A 16,807-nucleotide genomic window follows, 5' to 3' on the forward strand; every position below is an offset into this window, starting at 1 on the left:
TGACCTTTGTGGAGACACTCCCACTGCCTCTATATGATATCTATGGTCACAGTCGTTTCCTACTCTACTGCGCATGCGTATTGCCAGCGGGGCGGATCAACACTCCCAAGTACGGAATACGGATCAAAACAGTCGCTTTACAATTAGGTCTGGGGACTCGTCTATTTTACTATACATTTATAACAGCCAGCCTCACATCATCGAGGAGGTTGAGACACGAGAAAAGAGAAACCAGATTAAACCAAAAACTATTAACTCTTTTACATAGTCAGACACCAACTACTAACTACCCGAGGTAAGCTATTCAGACAATTTTCTTGGCTTAAAATCGAGATCCTCACGGTACAGTATTGTAGTGAACGCAATTATTTCCGTAGCAACATGAGTATTGCGCAATGTAAGAGGATGAAGTCATTGTAAACATAAATGTGTCTCTAGCTGATCCATAGCCTATACCGTATGTGTCAAAAGCAAAAAGGCTTTAATAGTATGTGACGTTACATGATTTAATACTGATAGATCAGTAGCCTTTTTTATTTTTGTTTTATTATCTGGCATCTTTTTATTTATTCATTCTGTAATTTCACTGTGAATATGTTTCTGCATAACTGTTTTGTCACTTTATTTTTTATTTATTTATTTTAGTTTTAGTTATTTTAGTAAATCAAGTTAATCGAGCTTTAGTTAATTTAGTAGGCTACATCAATTAAGGAAAATCAGCTAATAGCAGAAATAAAATACGTTTGTTTTTTATACATTTTTTTCAGTTAACGTTTATTTTATTTCAAGTAACACTTTTTTATGCTTTTGGCTTCAGTTTAAGTTTCAGTTTACTATAATAACTCTGAACCAGTTATATTCTACATGCCCTAAGCTATTTGTGAGAAGTACCTTGGAGTTCTTTTAGGCTACATACCATGGTATAATATTAACCATTCGTATAAGAAAACATTATGGTATATTGCCACCTTACCCTAGTTTACTGTAAGGATAAATAACTTTTATCACTTAATGAGCATCTGTTAAAAGTCTTCGAAATCTCTGATCTGTGGTGAGATCTGACATGAGATGACTGACTGCTCTGAAATTCAGTAAAATTTTCCATTCAAGAGCCTCCATTGTTCCTCACGCTGACACCTCACACACCTCTTCTCATGCTTAAAGGGTTAGTTCACCCAAAAATGAAAATCAAGTCATTAATTACTCACCCCCATGCTGTACCAACCCCGTAAGACCTTCGTTCATCTTCGGAACACAAATGAAGATATTTTTGATTAAATCTGAGAGGTGGATCACTGCTACATAGGCTGCCAGAGGGAATGAAACTTGACGGCCCAGAAAGTCATTAAAGAACATGTTTAAATATTCCATGTGCCTACAGTGGCTCAACTATAAGTTTATCAAGCGACGAGACTACTTTTTTCCCGAAAAAAAACCCCATAAATAACGACTTTATTCGACTATTCCTTTTCTTCCTTGTGGGCCTGAGACGAGAGTTCAAGAGATTTCCAAGACGCATGCGCGAGAACTGAGAAGAGGACGTTCTTCTTCTAATACTTCTTGTTCAGTTCTCGCGCATGCGTCTTGGAAATCTCTTGAACTCTCGTCTCAGGCCCACAAGGAAGAAAAGGAGTAGTCGAATAAAGTCGTTATTTATGGGGTTTTTTTCGGGAAAAAAGTAGTCTCGTCGCTTGATAAACTTATAGTTGAGCCACTGTAGGCACATGGAATATTTAAACATATTCTTTAATGACTTTCTGGGCCGTCAAGTTTCATTCCCTCTGGCAGCCTATGTAGCAGTGATCCACCTCTCAGATTTAATCAAAAATATCTTCATTTGTGTTTCGAAGATGAACGAAGGTCTTACGGGGTTGGTACAGCATGGGGGTGAGTAATTAATGACTTAATTTTCATTTTTGGGTGAACTAACCCTTTAAGGTTTCTGTTTAAATTACAGTAGCCTAGTTCACTCTGCTCAACTCCACACACACCTGTCAATCACTGCAGAGGCCTAAATTACTCACGCTAACCTACTATATAATTCACAAATAAAACAATTATTTGTCAATAAAAAAATCACAAATAAAACAATTGATTTTAAGCACAGCTATGCAGTATGCTTACAAAATCTTTTTATTATAGGGTGATGGGTCCGTTTTCCTTGTCCGGACATCACTTTTGGGTTTTGGCATAATATACTGTAAATGTGCTAATTTAAATAAGATACATTGTGGTTACCACAATAAGCGTGGTTATGTCATGTCTGATTAGTAATTTTATAGTACAAATGAGATGTTATGATCTGAGTCGAAGTATGCTATGACTTTAATTGAGCAGGGAGATATAGTATGGAATAGTTCCATAGGGAGACTGCAAACCACCATTATCAGTTAAAATGAAACATCTATTTACAACGAAACAACAACAGCAACACTGAATAAATCCTTCATTGATTCTAAACTATATTCGCATTGTCATTCTTTAGTTACAGAACCAGTTGGATTCAAAAAGAATGTGTTGTGACAAGTCAGACCATTCAAACAAAAGAGTAGCGTGGCATGGGAAACTAAAACTTTGCTTATAACTCAAGCTATATTGGCCAGTGTTTCAGTTTAATTATCCAACCCCTCTACATGTCTAGGTGCTAAAAACTAGTCTTAAAAAATGAAGTAGGCCTAAATGATATATGACCTTATCATACATATTGCTGTATAGAGGCCACATCATGTTATTGAGCACAAAGGGAAATACAGAAACCACTGGATTGTTCCTAATATGACTTTTTGCCAGTTTTGTGGCTTAAAAATCCTTTTTTATCACAAATGCTTTCAGCTCCCATGGCACATTCATCAAGTCCAATGGCAAATCAGTGTGTGTCCAAGGTGGAGCTGACGGTCTCCTGTGAAAACCTGCTGGACATGGATGTGGGGTCCAAATCCGACCCGCTGTGTGTCCTGCTCAGTGCATCTGGAAACCAGTGGTTTGAAGTCAGTCGACTTGTTGTGGAAATTGTTCAAATGTCTATGTGAAAATGAATATTTAAAAATTGAACGTGTTTTTGTTTCGTAGGTCGATAGAACTGAGAGGGTTAAGAACTGCCTGAACCCAAAATTTGCCAAGAAGTTTGTCGTTGATTACTACTTTGAGATCGTTCAGAAATTCAGATTTGCAGTTTATGATATTGACAATAAAACCATCGATTTAAGTGATGACGACTTCCTGGGCGAGTTTGAGTGCTCGTTGGGTCAGGTAAGACAGTTGAGTATATAACAAAGCATCCATGTTTTAATTATTTTTTAACATTATCTAATGTTTTTAGATATGTTTTTTCCCCCTTTTTTTCAATTTCTGTACAGATTGTTTCCAGTTGCAAGCTGACGAGACCTTTGGTGCTGAAGAACAAAAAACCTGCAGGAAAGGGAACAATTACGGTGAATATCCATGATATTTATCATCATATTCACATCAACTGAAAGTTGAATAATTGGTGATATATGGAGCGAATTATGTGCCATAATTAAACAAACAAATACAGCATTTTTACAAACAAACTCGATCTGCTTTGCAAAGGAAAAATCGTCTCACAAACAAACATAAAGCAATGTTCAAGTACAAAGGTCAATTTGTGCGAAAATGCAGTGGAGTAACAAATATGTATTGTGTTTTGCAAATATAAATAAATGAGCCTAGACAATATTTCACAAATAAATACAAACCATCCTACAAATTGCATGTAACCTTTGAACAAATACCAAATCTAGTGCATACAAATGCATATCTGTCTGTTTTGATTGTGAGACACTTGGCTTTTTATGAGATCTCTCGGCTCGATTTTCTCACAAATGCGTCCAGGCAGATTTTCTCACAAATGCAGTTGAGCAACTTCCTCTTCTAAAACAGTAGATGGCGCTGAGATAGGGGATTAATTTAGCGCTAGTCTCCCGGGAGAAGCACTGATTTACCCTACAGCTGAGGAAAATAAGCGGTGAACAGGTGAGTTTCTATCTTACTGTATCTATAATTTACCTTTTTGAGGTTTTCTTTTGCAAAATGTTATTACATATATAGACAGAAATCCACATTAGCACTTAGTAGCACTTCACTCTAGGACAGAGGAATCTATAAACTGAAAGCTCTGCCATCATAATGTTGTTTTTACATTTTTCCTATCGGACGCATGCGAAATGACTAAATTAGTGATTGTGTCTACACTGAACAATTTTATTTCTATCATTCTCCATAAATTAATGAGAACATTTCATGTAATTGAAAGGAGGGTTTCATTTGTCTGTCCAAAATAATTTGGGCACTGCATATGTCAGAGGCAAGTTAAGAAACAATTGTATATTGTTTGTTTTGTTCATTCATTTTTTTTTATTACATTAACAGTTAAGCTGACAGAATTCCAACTAAATAAATAAATAAGTGGGACCCTCCTTTCAATTAAATTAAATTTTCTCATTGGAGAACTCATATGGAGAACAAAAGAAATAGTTCAGTAAATGTAACATTTTTACACAAATGTAAAAAAGCAACATATGATGGCAGAGCTTTCAGCTTCCTCTATCCTAGAGAGAGTGAAGTGCTAATGTGGATTTCTGTCTATATATGTAATAACATTTTGCAAAAGAAAACCTCAAAAAGGTAAATTATAGATACAGTAAGATAGAAACTCACCTGTTCACCGCTTATTTTCCTCAGCTGTAGGGTAAATCAGTGCTTCTCCCGGGAGACTAGCGCTAAATTAATCCCCTATCTTAGCGCCATCTACTGTTTTAGAAGAGGAAGTTGCTCAACTGCATTTGTGAGAAAATCTGCCTGGACGCATTTGGGAGAAAATCGAGCCGAGAGATCTCATAAAAAGCCAAGTGTCTCACAATCAAAACAGACAGATATGCATTTGTATGCACTAGATTTGGTATTTGTTCAAAGGCTACATGCAATTTGTAGGATGGTTTGTATTTATTTGTGAAATATTGTCTAGGCTCATTTATTTAAATTTGCAAAACACAATACATATTTGTTACTCCACTGCATTTTCGCACAAATTGACCTTTGTACTTGAACATTGGTTTATGTTTGTTTGCGAGTCGATTTTTCCTTTGCAAAGCAGATCGAGTTTGTTTGCGAGTCGAGTTTTCCTTTGCAAAGCAGATCGAGTTTGTTTGCATAATGCTGTATTTGTTTGTTTAATTATGGTACATAATTCGCTCCATAGTGATAGACATACATAAACTATTACATAATCGTTAAGAAGTATGGGGTTGGCAAGATTGGTTGGTAAGTCTCTTCTGCTCACCAAGGCTGCATTTATTTGATCAAAAATACAGTAAAAACAGTAATATTGTGAAATGTTATTACAATTTAAAACTATGTTTTCTATTTTAATATATTTTAAAAATGTAGTCTATTCCTGTGATGCAAAGCTAAATTTTCCTTCACAAATCATTCTAAAATGCTGATTTCTCTGCTCAAGAAACACTTTAAATGTTAATGTTGAAACCGTGATACCGCTTCCTTGATGAACAAAAGTATTAATAAAAAAAAAATGGTACTGAATGGTACTGTATGTACTTGTCCATATGATCACCATTGCTGTGTTGTAACAGCAAATATTTGATTACATTAGATCAGTGCAGAGGAAATCAAGGACAACAGAGTTGTGAATTTTGAGGTGGAGGCCAGAAAATTAGACAAAAAGGTAAGACGTGAATTCTCTTTTCTTTTAAATGGTAAAATGCATTCGATGTCTAAATGTGGAATTTGTTGCAGGATTTCCTTGGAAAATCAGACCCGTACCTGGAATTTTACAGGCAGACGGAAACAGGCTGGCAGCTTGCTCACAGAACTGAGGTGCATTGTGTGTTGTGTCTTTGTATGTAAATGTACACAAACTTACAGGGGACCTATTACGCTTTTTTACATTTTCAACTTTCTTTAGTTTGTAATGTTGCTGTTTGAGCATGAAAAATGTCTGCATAGTTACACAGCACAAATCCACTCCAAAGGGAGTTATTCTCTATATCAGTGCACACTGTTTCTGAACTCCCTGAAACGCCTTGATTGTAGTCTTGAGTTTTCTTCCAGGAACATACACGTTACAAAATATTTCTCATTTAAAGAATTTTTTCCAAGGCATACGCGAAAGAAAAGGGACGAGGCCTGGTCGAGTTTGTAGTCTGTTGAAAGTCGCAATTATGGTAAGAGAGTGACATTTCCAAAACACACACGCTAAAAGAGGTTGACCAATCGCAACACACTGGTCCAGTCGACTAATCAGAGCACCGGATTTTTTTTAGAAGGAGGGGCTTTATAGAGACAGGAACACAAGAGGGTTGCGTTTCCCATACAACAAAGAAACCATATTGTCGCAAATTTGTCTTTCAACCACGTTGGATAATGATGTCATGCACGTGGTGGAGTAATAACTTCTTTTTAATAAATCAGTTTGAGATCTTTTTTATTTATTTTTTATTTATTTATTTATTTATAAAGCACTATTCCAACAACAGTTAGTTGTACCAAAGTGCTGTACAAAAAATTCTAAAATATGAAATAAAAATAAAGGCTAAAAAAATACAGAATAAAACACAAAACAACACCACACTAAAATCACATAATAAGACATAAATGCACAAGAGCTCATCCCTCTACACCTAAATAGGACATCTGGAATAGGTGAAATTTCAAAAGGCTTTTAAAAGAGCCTATAGTCGGAGCGGACCTAATATAAAGTGGTAGCGTATTCCATAACTTTGGGGCAGCTACAGCAAAGGCCCTATCACCCCGTTGCTTGTATTTTGTGCGTGGTACAGACAGCACAATTCCTTTCTCAGCAGATCTTAATGATCTAGAGGGCTTATGGACCTCAAGAAGTTCAGAAAGATATGATGGAGCTAGTCCATTCAAGCACTTATAGGCATAGACTAGCATTTTAAAATCAACTCTATCTCGAATAGTCAACCAGCCCAGGGAGGCCAGAACAGGAGAGATATGATCATATTTACGGGTCCCTGTCAATAGTCTGGCTGCAGCATTTTGTACTTTTTTTTTTTTTGCTAAATTACGGTGATCTAAGGACTAATTCTCATTTTGGTTTATTTTCAGATTCTTACGTACTAGAGCACGTACACACACGCACACTCTTAAAAACGCTTTCAATCTCTTGACAAACTAAAAGATGTAAATAAAATTTGTATGTATTTTAAATGAAATGTATAGATTGCACTGAATGTCAACTTGCTTATTTAGTTCAAGATAAGGATTTAAGTCCACATGTCATGCAAAAAAGAAACAGTGCTTCTAACCACAGGTCGAGAGCTGTCGTTACAACCACACAACGTTGTGATGCTGCTTGTGAATGTTCATTGGAACTGTGGTTTCTGCAAACACTGACTCGTTGAACTATGCTGATTGTGACGGAACTTGCGACCATAGTTGGCTAACGATGCTTTGGGGAAACACCCCAGAGCTTTCCTGACAGTCTGGGAAGAGAGGTGCTGCAACAATGTCAAATATGTGAAAAAGAATGTGGTTTTTGAACATTCAAGCATGAAAACGTATTCTAGTAGACCACAAAAACAAATTCAACACTTTGAAAGAGGCATAATAGGTCCCCTTTAAAGTCTCTGAATGGTTGTTGTTAATGTTTATTGTAAGTGTTAATGGTTATCTTTCAAACCAGGTGGTGAAGTATAACTTGAATCCTTGCTGGAAACCTTTTAAAGTCCCTCTACGGTCTCTTTGTGCAGGGGACATGGAGAAACCAATCAAGGTAGAGTCTGTGCTTGTTTATTGGTCCTTATGAAAAGTATTTTATAATGTTAAAAAGGCTCCCTGTTGCTAACATAAGTGTCATATGAAATGCTGGCCTCTTAGATTAACATTTTGTGTAATTGTTCTGGCTTAATTGTACAGGCTATACAACTCTGGCTTCGCTTTGGCTTTTCAGACAGAGGGTTTTTTGGTGGCTTACAATCAGTGTTCATGACTTTTTGACTTTTCTTGCAAAAGCATCTTAATGGGAAACTCACTGTCAGGATAAAAGAAGGTATTTTTCATCAGAATGTCTGATTCATAAATGTGTGTGTCTCTGAATAGCTGCTAGTGTGTCTTTCATAGATCAGTAGAAGGGAGCTGTTCTGTCAAACTGTTGTTTCCTGAATGACGTCATTTCATGTGTGAGCTCTTTAACTACTAAAGTCATTCTCAGGAAACAATGGCATTTGTATCGGAAAATTTGGAATCCTAAAATGCTTAGTTTTATTTGAAAGGTTAATGCTAAGCTTAAAGAAACTAAACCAATGAAAGCTATGTTTCTGCTATGGAATAAAAAAGGTAATTGAGACTTTTTTATCTCACAATTTTGACTTTTATAGTCAGAATTGTGAGATATGAAGTCCCAGTTACGAGTTATAAAGTCAGAATAGCAAGATATAAACTCACAATTATGTTTTTTCTCGCAATTTTGAGTTTATATCTCAATTCTGAGAAAGAAAAGTCAGAATTGCGAGGAAAAAAACGTAGTTATGAGAAAAAAGTCGGAATTACCTATTTCATTTCTTTATTCCCTGGTGGAAACAAGCATCCATAATACCCAAATGATTCAAATGAAATATTAATAAAGGTGAATTAATAGGACTGGAGTGAAGGCCAAGTATCGCATCCCATACTCAGAATTTGTCCTCTGCGTTTAACCCATCCACGTTAGTGCACACACTTTAGGAGCTGTGAGTATTGAACACACACACACTGCAAACCATGGACACACAGTATTTAAAATCGAACCCGCAACCTTCGAGTTACAAGTCCGACTCTCTAACCATTAGGCCACAACTGCCCCAAAGGTAAAATAATGGACAGAAAGTGAAGTGAAAAAGTTTTTCTGGATATGTATAAAAGGCATTTAAAAAAAAAATAACATAAACAGTAAAAGCATTTTATGATAACTTTGGTCAAATTCATTTATTTGTTCTAACTCATTCAAATGAAATGGTGATGAATGGGATATGCGAATTTGCTGATAGAAAAGCTAAATTAATTAAATAGATTCTATAAATATGTAGAATATATAAAATTCTATTATTAAAATAATACTAATAATTTGAAAAAATAAGTGGTGTATAATTAATTATACTTATTTAAATGTTATATTTTACTTATTTTGCAATAGACATTAAACAGTTACTGTACTGAGTTCACAATACTGTTAATTACTGTATTTCAGTAGTAAGTCATGTACAAATTACACAATTTCCTCAGAAAGACTTGCTGTTCTAGAAAAGGATTCAGAGAAAACACTGCTGCTAGAACGTTCTTTTTTCTAATCTTATGTAGACAACAGTGGAGATGGCAGGTTGCCCATCTATAACATCTTTCATACATTTATTCACTTAGACCCTGTTTACACCTGAAATTAGTTTTGGTCGAACAGATCACATGTGGACGAGGGGGAGATATCGACTTCAAACCAAATTTGGGTATTCGGCCGACAAAGTTTAAATCCTGTCTGGCTATCGCGTTACCTATAATGTTTACGTGTCAGGTCAGTAGGCGGAGAGTAGGTGGTATTTAGTGGCTGTTCGAACGCATTTGACCACATGACCATTTTCACTACAAAAGCAATCCGGTCGAACGTTTTCGTCTATAGTGGTCGAAAGTCGACAAGCTTAAAACGTTTTAAACCCCATCTACGCCTGTATTTAGCGTCGTCTACTTGTGATCCGATAGACCAAAACACATCTTAGTACCAGGTTTAAACAGGGTCTTCGAGCTAACCTGTTTGGTGTGCTGTTATGCTGGTGTCTACCTAGTTTTTGAATGAAGAGAGTGACTCATAGATCTATGCTTATCTATGGTTCTTCATTTAGTGGGCTTTTTTGCATGACCTCTCTCAATTCCCTTCTCTTTCATTCTCCAATATCATTCACCTAAGATCACTTCATGCTGTATTTTTCAACCCCCTTTTTAGGTTGAATGTTACGATTATGACAACGATGGATCTCATGATTTGATTGGGATTTTCGAGACCACTATGAAGCGTCTTCAAGGGGCCTCCCGCACCGCTCCGGTGGGATTATCCTGAACACACTTTTGATTTCCGTACCCGTTGAATGTGTGAAGTTTTCTGAACTAAAGCAGCTGATTTGTCTCATGCAGGCCGAGTTTGACTGTATAAACAGTAAGAAGAAACAGAAGAAGAAAAATTATAAGAACTCTGGAGTTGTCAGTGTGAAAGTTTGTCAGGTATGGTGACATTTAAGCATACTCGTCTGATTTCCTTTTAAACATTGCTTACATTACATTATGCAAAACGCTTCTGGACATGTTGTTTGCTGTCTCAGATTACCAGGGAATACACCTTTCTAGACTACATCATGGGAGGCTGCCAGATAAATTTCACTGTAAGTTCTACATTCAACTTCAATTCTACAGAAAGTCTAACTTTAGCTATTAACATCTGCATGTTGCTTTATTTTCATATAAATATAATAAACTTATTTTCTAATTAAAATTTTATTTTATATATATATATATGTATATATATATATATATATATATATATATATATATATATATATATATATATGAACAGACAGCATGTATTACATCGGAGCAATGTTTTAAAATACACATAAAAAGTATTTTAAATTTATTATAAAAACAGCACTAATAGAAAATATCAATAATGTATTTATTTATGTATTATTTCATTACTTAATTTATTATACATGTTTGCGTAGAATTGTATAAAAATAATTGTATTATTTAAAAAAATTATATATATATATAAATATTATAAAATACTATAAATTATAAAAACAGTAATAATACTAAATAATAAATAAAATAAACATTATACATTTAAATATAAATATATATTTTTTATTTGTTATTTATTTTATTTCTGATGTTTAAAAAGACAGGAATTTTTGCAAAGACTTATATTGGTATGTACTATATCTTGATGAATTCTATTCCTTCATGTTGGAGCGAGGTTACTCATGTCATACCCATGCGGTTCACATCTTCTATCTCCTCTAGGTTGGGATTGACTTCACTGGGTCAAATGGTGACCCCAGGCTTCCTCAATCTTTACATTACATCAGTCCTCAAGGTGTGAATGAATATCTCTCAGCCATCTGGTCAGTTGGCCTTGTGGTCCAGGACTATGACAGGTACAAGGGCGCCAGTTACATTTTTTAATTCATCATACATTAAAATAACTTAAAAAAACATCAACAACATATACCTCATGCTTTTTTTCATATCCTATAGTGACAAAATGTTTCCTGCTTTTGGATTTGGTGCCCAGATTCCTCCTACATGGCAGGTAAATGAAAGAACATCTGCTGTTATTACTGTAACAAACTCCCAGAAGCCTCAGTTTAGTATTGTTTTTTTCCCCTAGGTGTCGCACGAGTTTCCTCTCAACTTCAATCCTGCAAATCCATTCTGTGCAGGTATGTTACAGTAACAATATCAGTTTTCCACCCTCTGGAGCACCAAGAAAGTGATTCACATAACAAGAAATGGTGTGTGTAATCTGTTCCCGTAGGTGTGGAGGGAGTGGTGGAGGCCTACAGGATGTGCCTTCCTCAGGTCAAACTTTACGGGCCTACAAACTTCGCTCCTATCATTAACCACGTGGCTCGTTTCGCACAGCAGGCTATACAGCAGAAGACGGCGTCGGTGAGGTTCAACCCAAACTCAAACATGTGATCCGCTGGTTCTTTGATGTCTCTCTGACTCCGCCCCCTGTCTGTTTCAGCAATACTACGTCCTGCTGATCATCACGGATGGAGTGATCACAGACATGGATCAGACGCGTGGGGCCATAGTCGCCGCCTCACGCTTGCCCATGTCGATCATCATCGTGGGCGTAGGCAAAGCCGACTTCGCAGACATGGAGATTCTGGACGGAGATGACGGACGTCTGAAGTCTATCACGGGAGAACCGGCTGTGCGTGACATCGTTCAGTTTGTGCCCTTCAGAAATTTCCAGAAGGTGAGTGGGAAACTGGTTTGAGGAGTTTTGTACACACACTATTTTGGGCTAGCATTTGCTTTTGGGTTTAAACTCATGCAGCTTTTGGTGTTTTCTGAGGTATTCTTTTTCAGATCTACACTACCGTTCAAAGGTTTGGGGTCAGTAAAATGCTCTTATGCTCACCAAGCCTGCATTTATTTGATGAAAATTTAGTAAAACACTATTATTGTGAAATATTATTGCAATATACAGGTCCTTCTCAAAAAATTTGCATATTGTGATAAAGTTAATTATTTTCCATACTGTAATGATAAAAATTAAACTTTCATATATTTTAGATTCATTGCACACCAACTGAAATATTTCAGGTCTTTTATTGTTTTAAAACTGATGATTTTGGCATACAGCTCATGAAAACCCAAAATTCCTATCTCAAAAAATTAGCATATCATGAAAAGGGTCTCTAAACAAGCTATTAACCTAATCATCTGAACCAATTAATTAACTCTAAATACCTGCAAAAGATTCCTGAGGCTTTTAAAAACTCCCAGCCTGTTTCATTACTCAAAACCGCAATCATGGGTAAGACTGCCGACCTGACTGCTGTCCAGAAGGCCATCATTGACACCCTCAAGCAAGAGGGTAAGACACAGAAAGAAATTTCTGAACAAATAGGCTGTTCCCAGAGTGCTGTATCAAGGCACCTCAGTGGGAAGTCTGTGGGAAGGAAAAAGTGTGGCAAAAAACGCTGCACAATGAGAAGAGGTGACCGGAAGATTGTGGAGAAGGACCGATTCCAGACCTTGGGGGACCTGCGGAAGCAGTGGACTGAGTCTGGAGTAGAAACATCCAGAGCCACCGTGCACAGGCGTGTGCAGGAAATGGGCTACAGGTGCCGCATTCCCCAGGTCAAGCCACTTTTGAACCAGAAACAGCGGCAGAAGCACCTGACCTGGGCTACAGAGAAGCAGCACTGCATTGCCAGGTGTTTAGAGCAGCATTGCCAGGTGTTTAGAGTTAATTAGTTGGTTCAGATGATTAGGTTAATAGCTCGTTTAGAGACCCTTTTCATGATATGCTAATTTTTTGAGATAGGAATTTTGGGTTTTCATGAGCTGTATGCCAAAATCATCAGTATTAAAACAATAAAAGACCTGAAATATTTCAGTTGGTGTGCAATGAATCTAAAATATATGAAGGTTTCATTTTTATCATTACATTATGGGAAATAATGAACTTTGTCACAATATGCAAATTTTTTTAGAAGGACCTGTATATAACTGTTAGAACTTTTTAATATATTATAAAATAACTGTTTTAAAAAAGTAATTGATTCCTGTGAGGCAAAGCTGAATTTACAGCATCATTACTTCAGTCTTTATTGTCACATGATCCTTCAGAAATAATTCGAATATGCTGATTTGATGCTCAAGAAACATTTCTTAATCGGCAATTCTGAAACAGTTGTGTTTTTGTAACATAAAGTCTTTTTTTGTTACTTCTGATGAATTTTATGCATCCGTGCTGAATAAAATTGTTAATTTTTTTAATTTATTTTTAAATCTTTCTGGCTCCAAACTGTTTTTATTTTGATCGGTAGTGTTTTGGCTGCATAGGATTTTTACAGTTGTTGGAGGAAAAAATGAAGAACTAATTGGAGTATTATTTCATCATTTGCAGTGATACTCCCATGTTTATTTATATGTTAATTTTCATATGATATAAACCTGCTAGAATTATTATGCTTATATCTAACATTTCTTTTGCATATTCATGGTGGCCATCGCAAGGAATATATCAATTCAGGTACTAGATCAATTCCTCAATTCAACAATTATGGGTTCTTAATGATTCATGTTTGGGGGGAAAATTCAATTAAATTGCCAAGTGATTCGAAAATTTCAAGTAAATAAATATGAAATAGTTCTTGCAAAAGGTATTGTTTTAGAAGTAGCATAAATGCATTGCATATTTAATAACAGCAGAAACAAACAAAAGATATGGTAACATTCATTCATATATTTATTTTTATAAATCACTCATGTATCATTTGTCTAAAAGATATGAACAAGCAATCAGAACAAGCAAACGTGTTGCGCTGTGTGTCTTTGATTCATTTGCCTTATAAAAATCATTAGTTCAGAAATTAGACTGCCTTCATTGGCGTTCAGTCCAAATCGGTGGATAACGCGTGTGTCGAAGACCATTAATGGAACCAACCGTCTTTCATAATTCTTTATGCCAATAGACACTGAGCAGAACAGAACAGAACACAAACTTTATTCATGGTGTTTTAGTCCCTTAATACCTATAGCATGTAATGGCATCTCACCTGTACCTTTGTGTCCATTTCATTTCAGGCCTCAAGTGAAATCCTTGCCCAATCTGTACTTGCAGAATTACCACAACAAGTCACATCCTACTTCAGCTATATAAACCTGCCGCCTCCACACGAGCCAATAAACTCATAGACATGTAGGGCTCTCTTCTTTATCTGCACCTGACCTCTGCCATGCACCTCTGTCTGAATGTTTTTAATGCACACTAGCACTCCTCAAAGCATTCGGCTGTCGGACAGGATTAAGTTTTTTCTCAAACTCATCTGTGTTATTGAAAGTAGCCATCATTGTTGCAGGATTAGTGGTCATGGATGCCATATTTGCCCTAAAACGGCATCACAAACTGAGGCAAAGGAAGGGTGTTAAATGATAATGAAATGCAAGGCATGAGGGTTTTCTAAAGCATGATGAATTTATGCTGCATTTATGTCATATCACAATTATGAAACTGCCCTGTCTTGTTACCATCTCAAACCATACTCTGCTGGTGTGCAAAGACCATTAACAGAAAGTATCTTTCCGCTGCATAAAGTTTATGTTGTCTGTCCTGTCTTGTAACCATCTCAAACCATACTCGGCTGTTCATTGAGGAAAATATGATGACTAATGTTTTCTCCTCTCTCTCTCTCTCTGTAGTCTCCTAAAGAGGAGCTCGCTAAGTGTGTTCTGGCAGAGGTTCCTGGTCAGGTCGTCACCTTTTTTAACATGATGAAGCTTCAACCTCCGAACTCAAACACTCCTGTGGATGCTCCAAATGAGCCGACACAGAACTGAAGGTCCTGTTGCCAGCAACTAAACATCATCACCATAATGTTAATCTAACTTTAGGCTTTCTTGAAGAGATTTACCACTTGGTTTGAAAATCACAGTTTTAAATTAGTTTACTTTTATTTTTTCCAAAATCATTGTATATTTATTTACATGTGCCAAATGATCTTGAAATGGTGTATTCTTTTTGTTTGTAAATCTGAGTTTCTTACTGTAAAGGAAAACTATAAGTTACTGGAAAACCCCCTGAAAATTAGGGAAAATAATTGTATGGACATCCTTGTTAGTGTTGTTGGTGGGATAGCCAAATAGAGCAGGTATGCAGGCATTTTAAAGTTTATTTCCAGTGTCATTCCTGCTAACTCCTTACAAAATAGTTTACAGACAGCATTATTATGTCTTTTAATTTTCATGTCATTATCATATACTTTTCATCATATTTTTTTATATCTGTATATTATTTTTGAATCAGTGCCTCGCAAAGCTATTTTGTCATATCTTATGCATAATGTCATATTGATCATGCTAATGTGCCTGATCATTTAAGTTGCAGTGCCTATACGAAAAAAGATCATATGGCAGCTTACATGCTAAGTTTGACTGTTGACCAGAATGCACTTAAAACTAAAGACAATGAGTAATGGTGCTCAAATCTCAATCTGCATGTACAGAAGAAAGTCATAGAAATACTGACATCTGGATGGGTCAATGGTCCTGTGATGTGCCTGAATACATAAGTATAATGCAAATAAATATAGCTGTGCGCAGCAATTATTGGCATTTAAGTGCTTTAAGACCATCTATGCTGTTAGGATCTAGGCCAACCAGAAATGTAGAGCTGACAGCCTGATGGGATAAAATATCCATGATGGAGACTGTTATAACATACAAAAAATAATTGAAAGGCTTGAACAATAATACTTAATAGACTCTAAGCTTGCTTGGACATACACATGCACACACATTTTGTTGTACATATAGATATTTGAAATAAATTATTGGTAATTAAAGGTGAATTGCAAATCTCCTCTGTATAACACCATTTTCAGGTTTCACATTAATCATTGTGGCAGAATTGTCAAAACTGAGAGCTCAGTAGAAATTCAGTGATAAACTCTGACAAAATATGATTATGTTATAATAGTAATTGTTATACAAGTGATTTTATAATGTCTAAATATGAATGCAAAAGCACCTGTCAAAAGACTTAATTAATAAGTAGAATTATCAGCAGATGACAGCAGAGAAGCAATTTCATTTGAAAAGTGTTGGTTTCCACCGGTAATCACACACACACACACACACACACACACACACACACACACACACACACACACACACACACACACACACACACACACACACACACACACACACACACACACACACACACACACACACACACACACACACACAAACAAATGTTTTTTAAATGCTATTGGGATATGTCATTGTGGAAATATCTTTTAATGGTCTACAAGCATTTCACATGTCTTTGTAAACTATTATTCAGATTATTCAGAAATTAAGGACTACACACACACACACAAATTCTATTATAGATATAGACATTTAAAATATGATGGGTAACAAAATGTTTACTGCAAGTCTCCTTCAGGATTCACATTACTTAATATGGCACAATTGTCAATACTAATACTTCAGTAGAAATTGAGTGATGAATTTTGTCTAAATGTGATTGCCAATGTTA

General features: G+C 35.9%; 1 protein-coding gene across 2 annotated transcripts; it reads left to right on the plus strand.

Annotated features, from left to right (window-relative positions):
- Positions 1–66: 66 nt before the first annotated feature.
- On the plus strand, positions 67–15,867 carry cpne3 (copine III). 2 transcript variants are annotated; one of them, XM_077245119.1, is made up of 17 exons: positions 67–295; positions 2,833–2,987; positions 3,070–3,249; positions 3,357–3,431; positions 5,630–5,701; positions 5,773–5,853; positions 7,685–7,774; positions 9,971–10,069; positions 10,159–10,245; positions 10,344–10,403; positions 11,044–11,177; positions 11,278–11,332; positions 11,411–11,462; positions 11,558–11,691; positions 11,771–12,007; positions 14,350–14,464; positions 14,965–15,867. In XM_077245119.1, exons 2-16 carry the CDS (start codon positions 2,838–2,840, stop codon positions 14,458–14,460), a joined length of 1,617 nt encoding a protein of 538 aa, XP_077101234.1. In that variant the 5' UTR covers positions 67–295; positions 2,833–2,837; the 3' UTR covers positions 14,461–14,464; positions 14,965–15,867. The 2 variants fall into 2 exon arrangements, with proteins under 2 accessions (XP_077101234.1, XP_077101233.1); XM_077245118.1 differs by lacking the exon at positions 14,350–14,464.
- The last annotated feature ends 940 nt before the right edge of the window (positions 15,868–16,807 follow it).

The sequence above is a fragment of the Siphateles boraxobius genome, unplaced genomic scaffold, assembly GCF_051911475.1.
Source record: "Siphateles boraxobius isolate OS27281-9 unplaced genomic scaffold, OSU_SipBor_1 26, whole genome shotgun sequence".
In the NCBI taxonomy this organism is placed as follows: domain Eukaryota; kingdom Metazoa; phylum Chordata; class Actinopteri; order Cypriniformes; family Leuciscidae; genus Siphateles; species Siphateles boraxobius.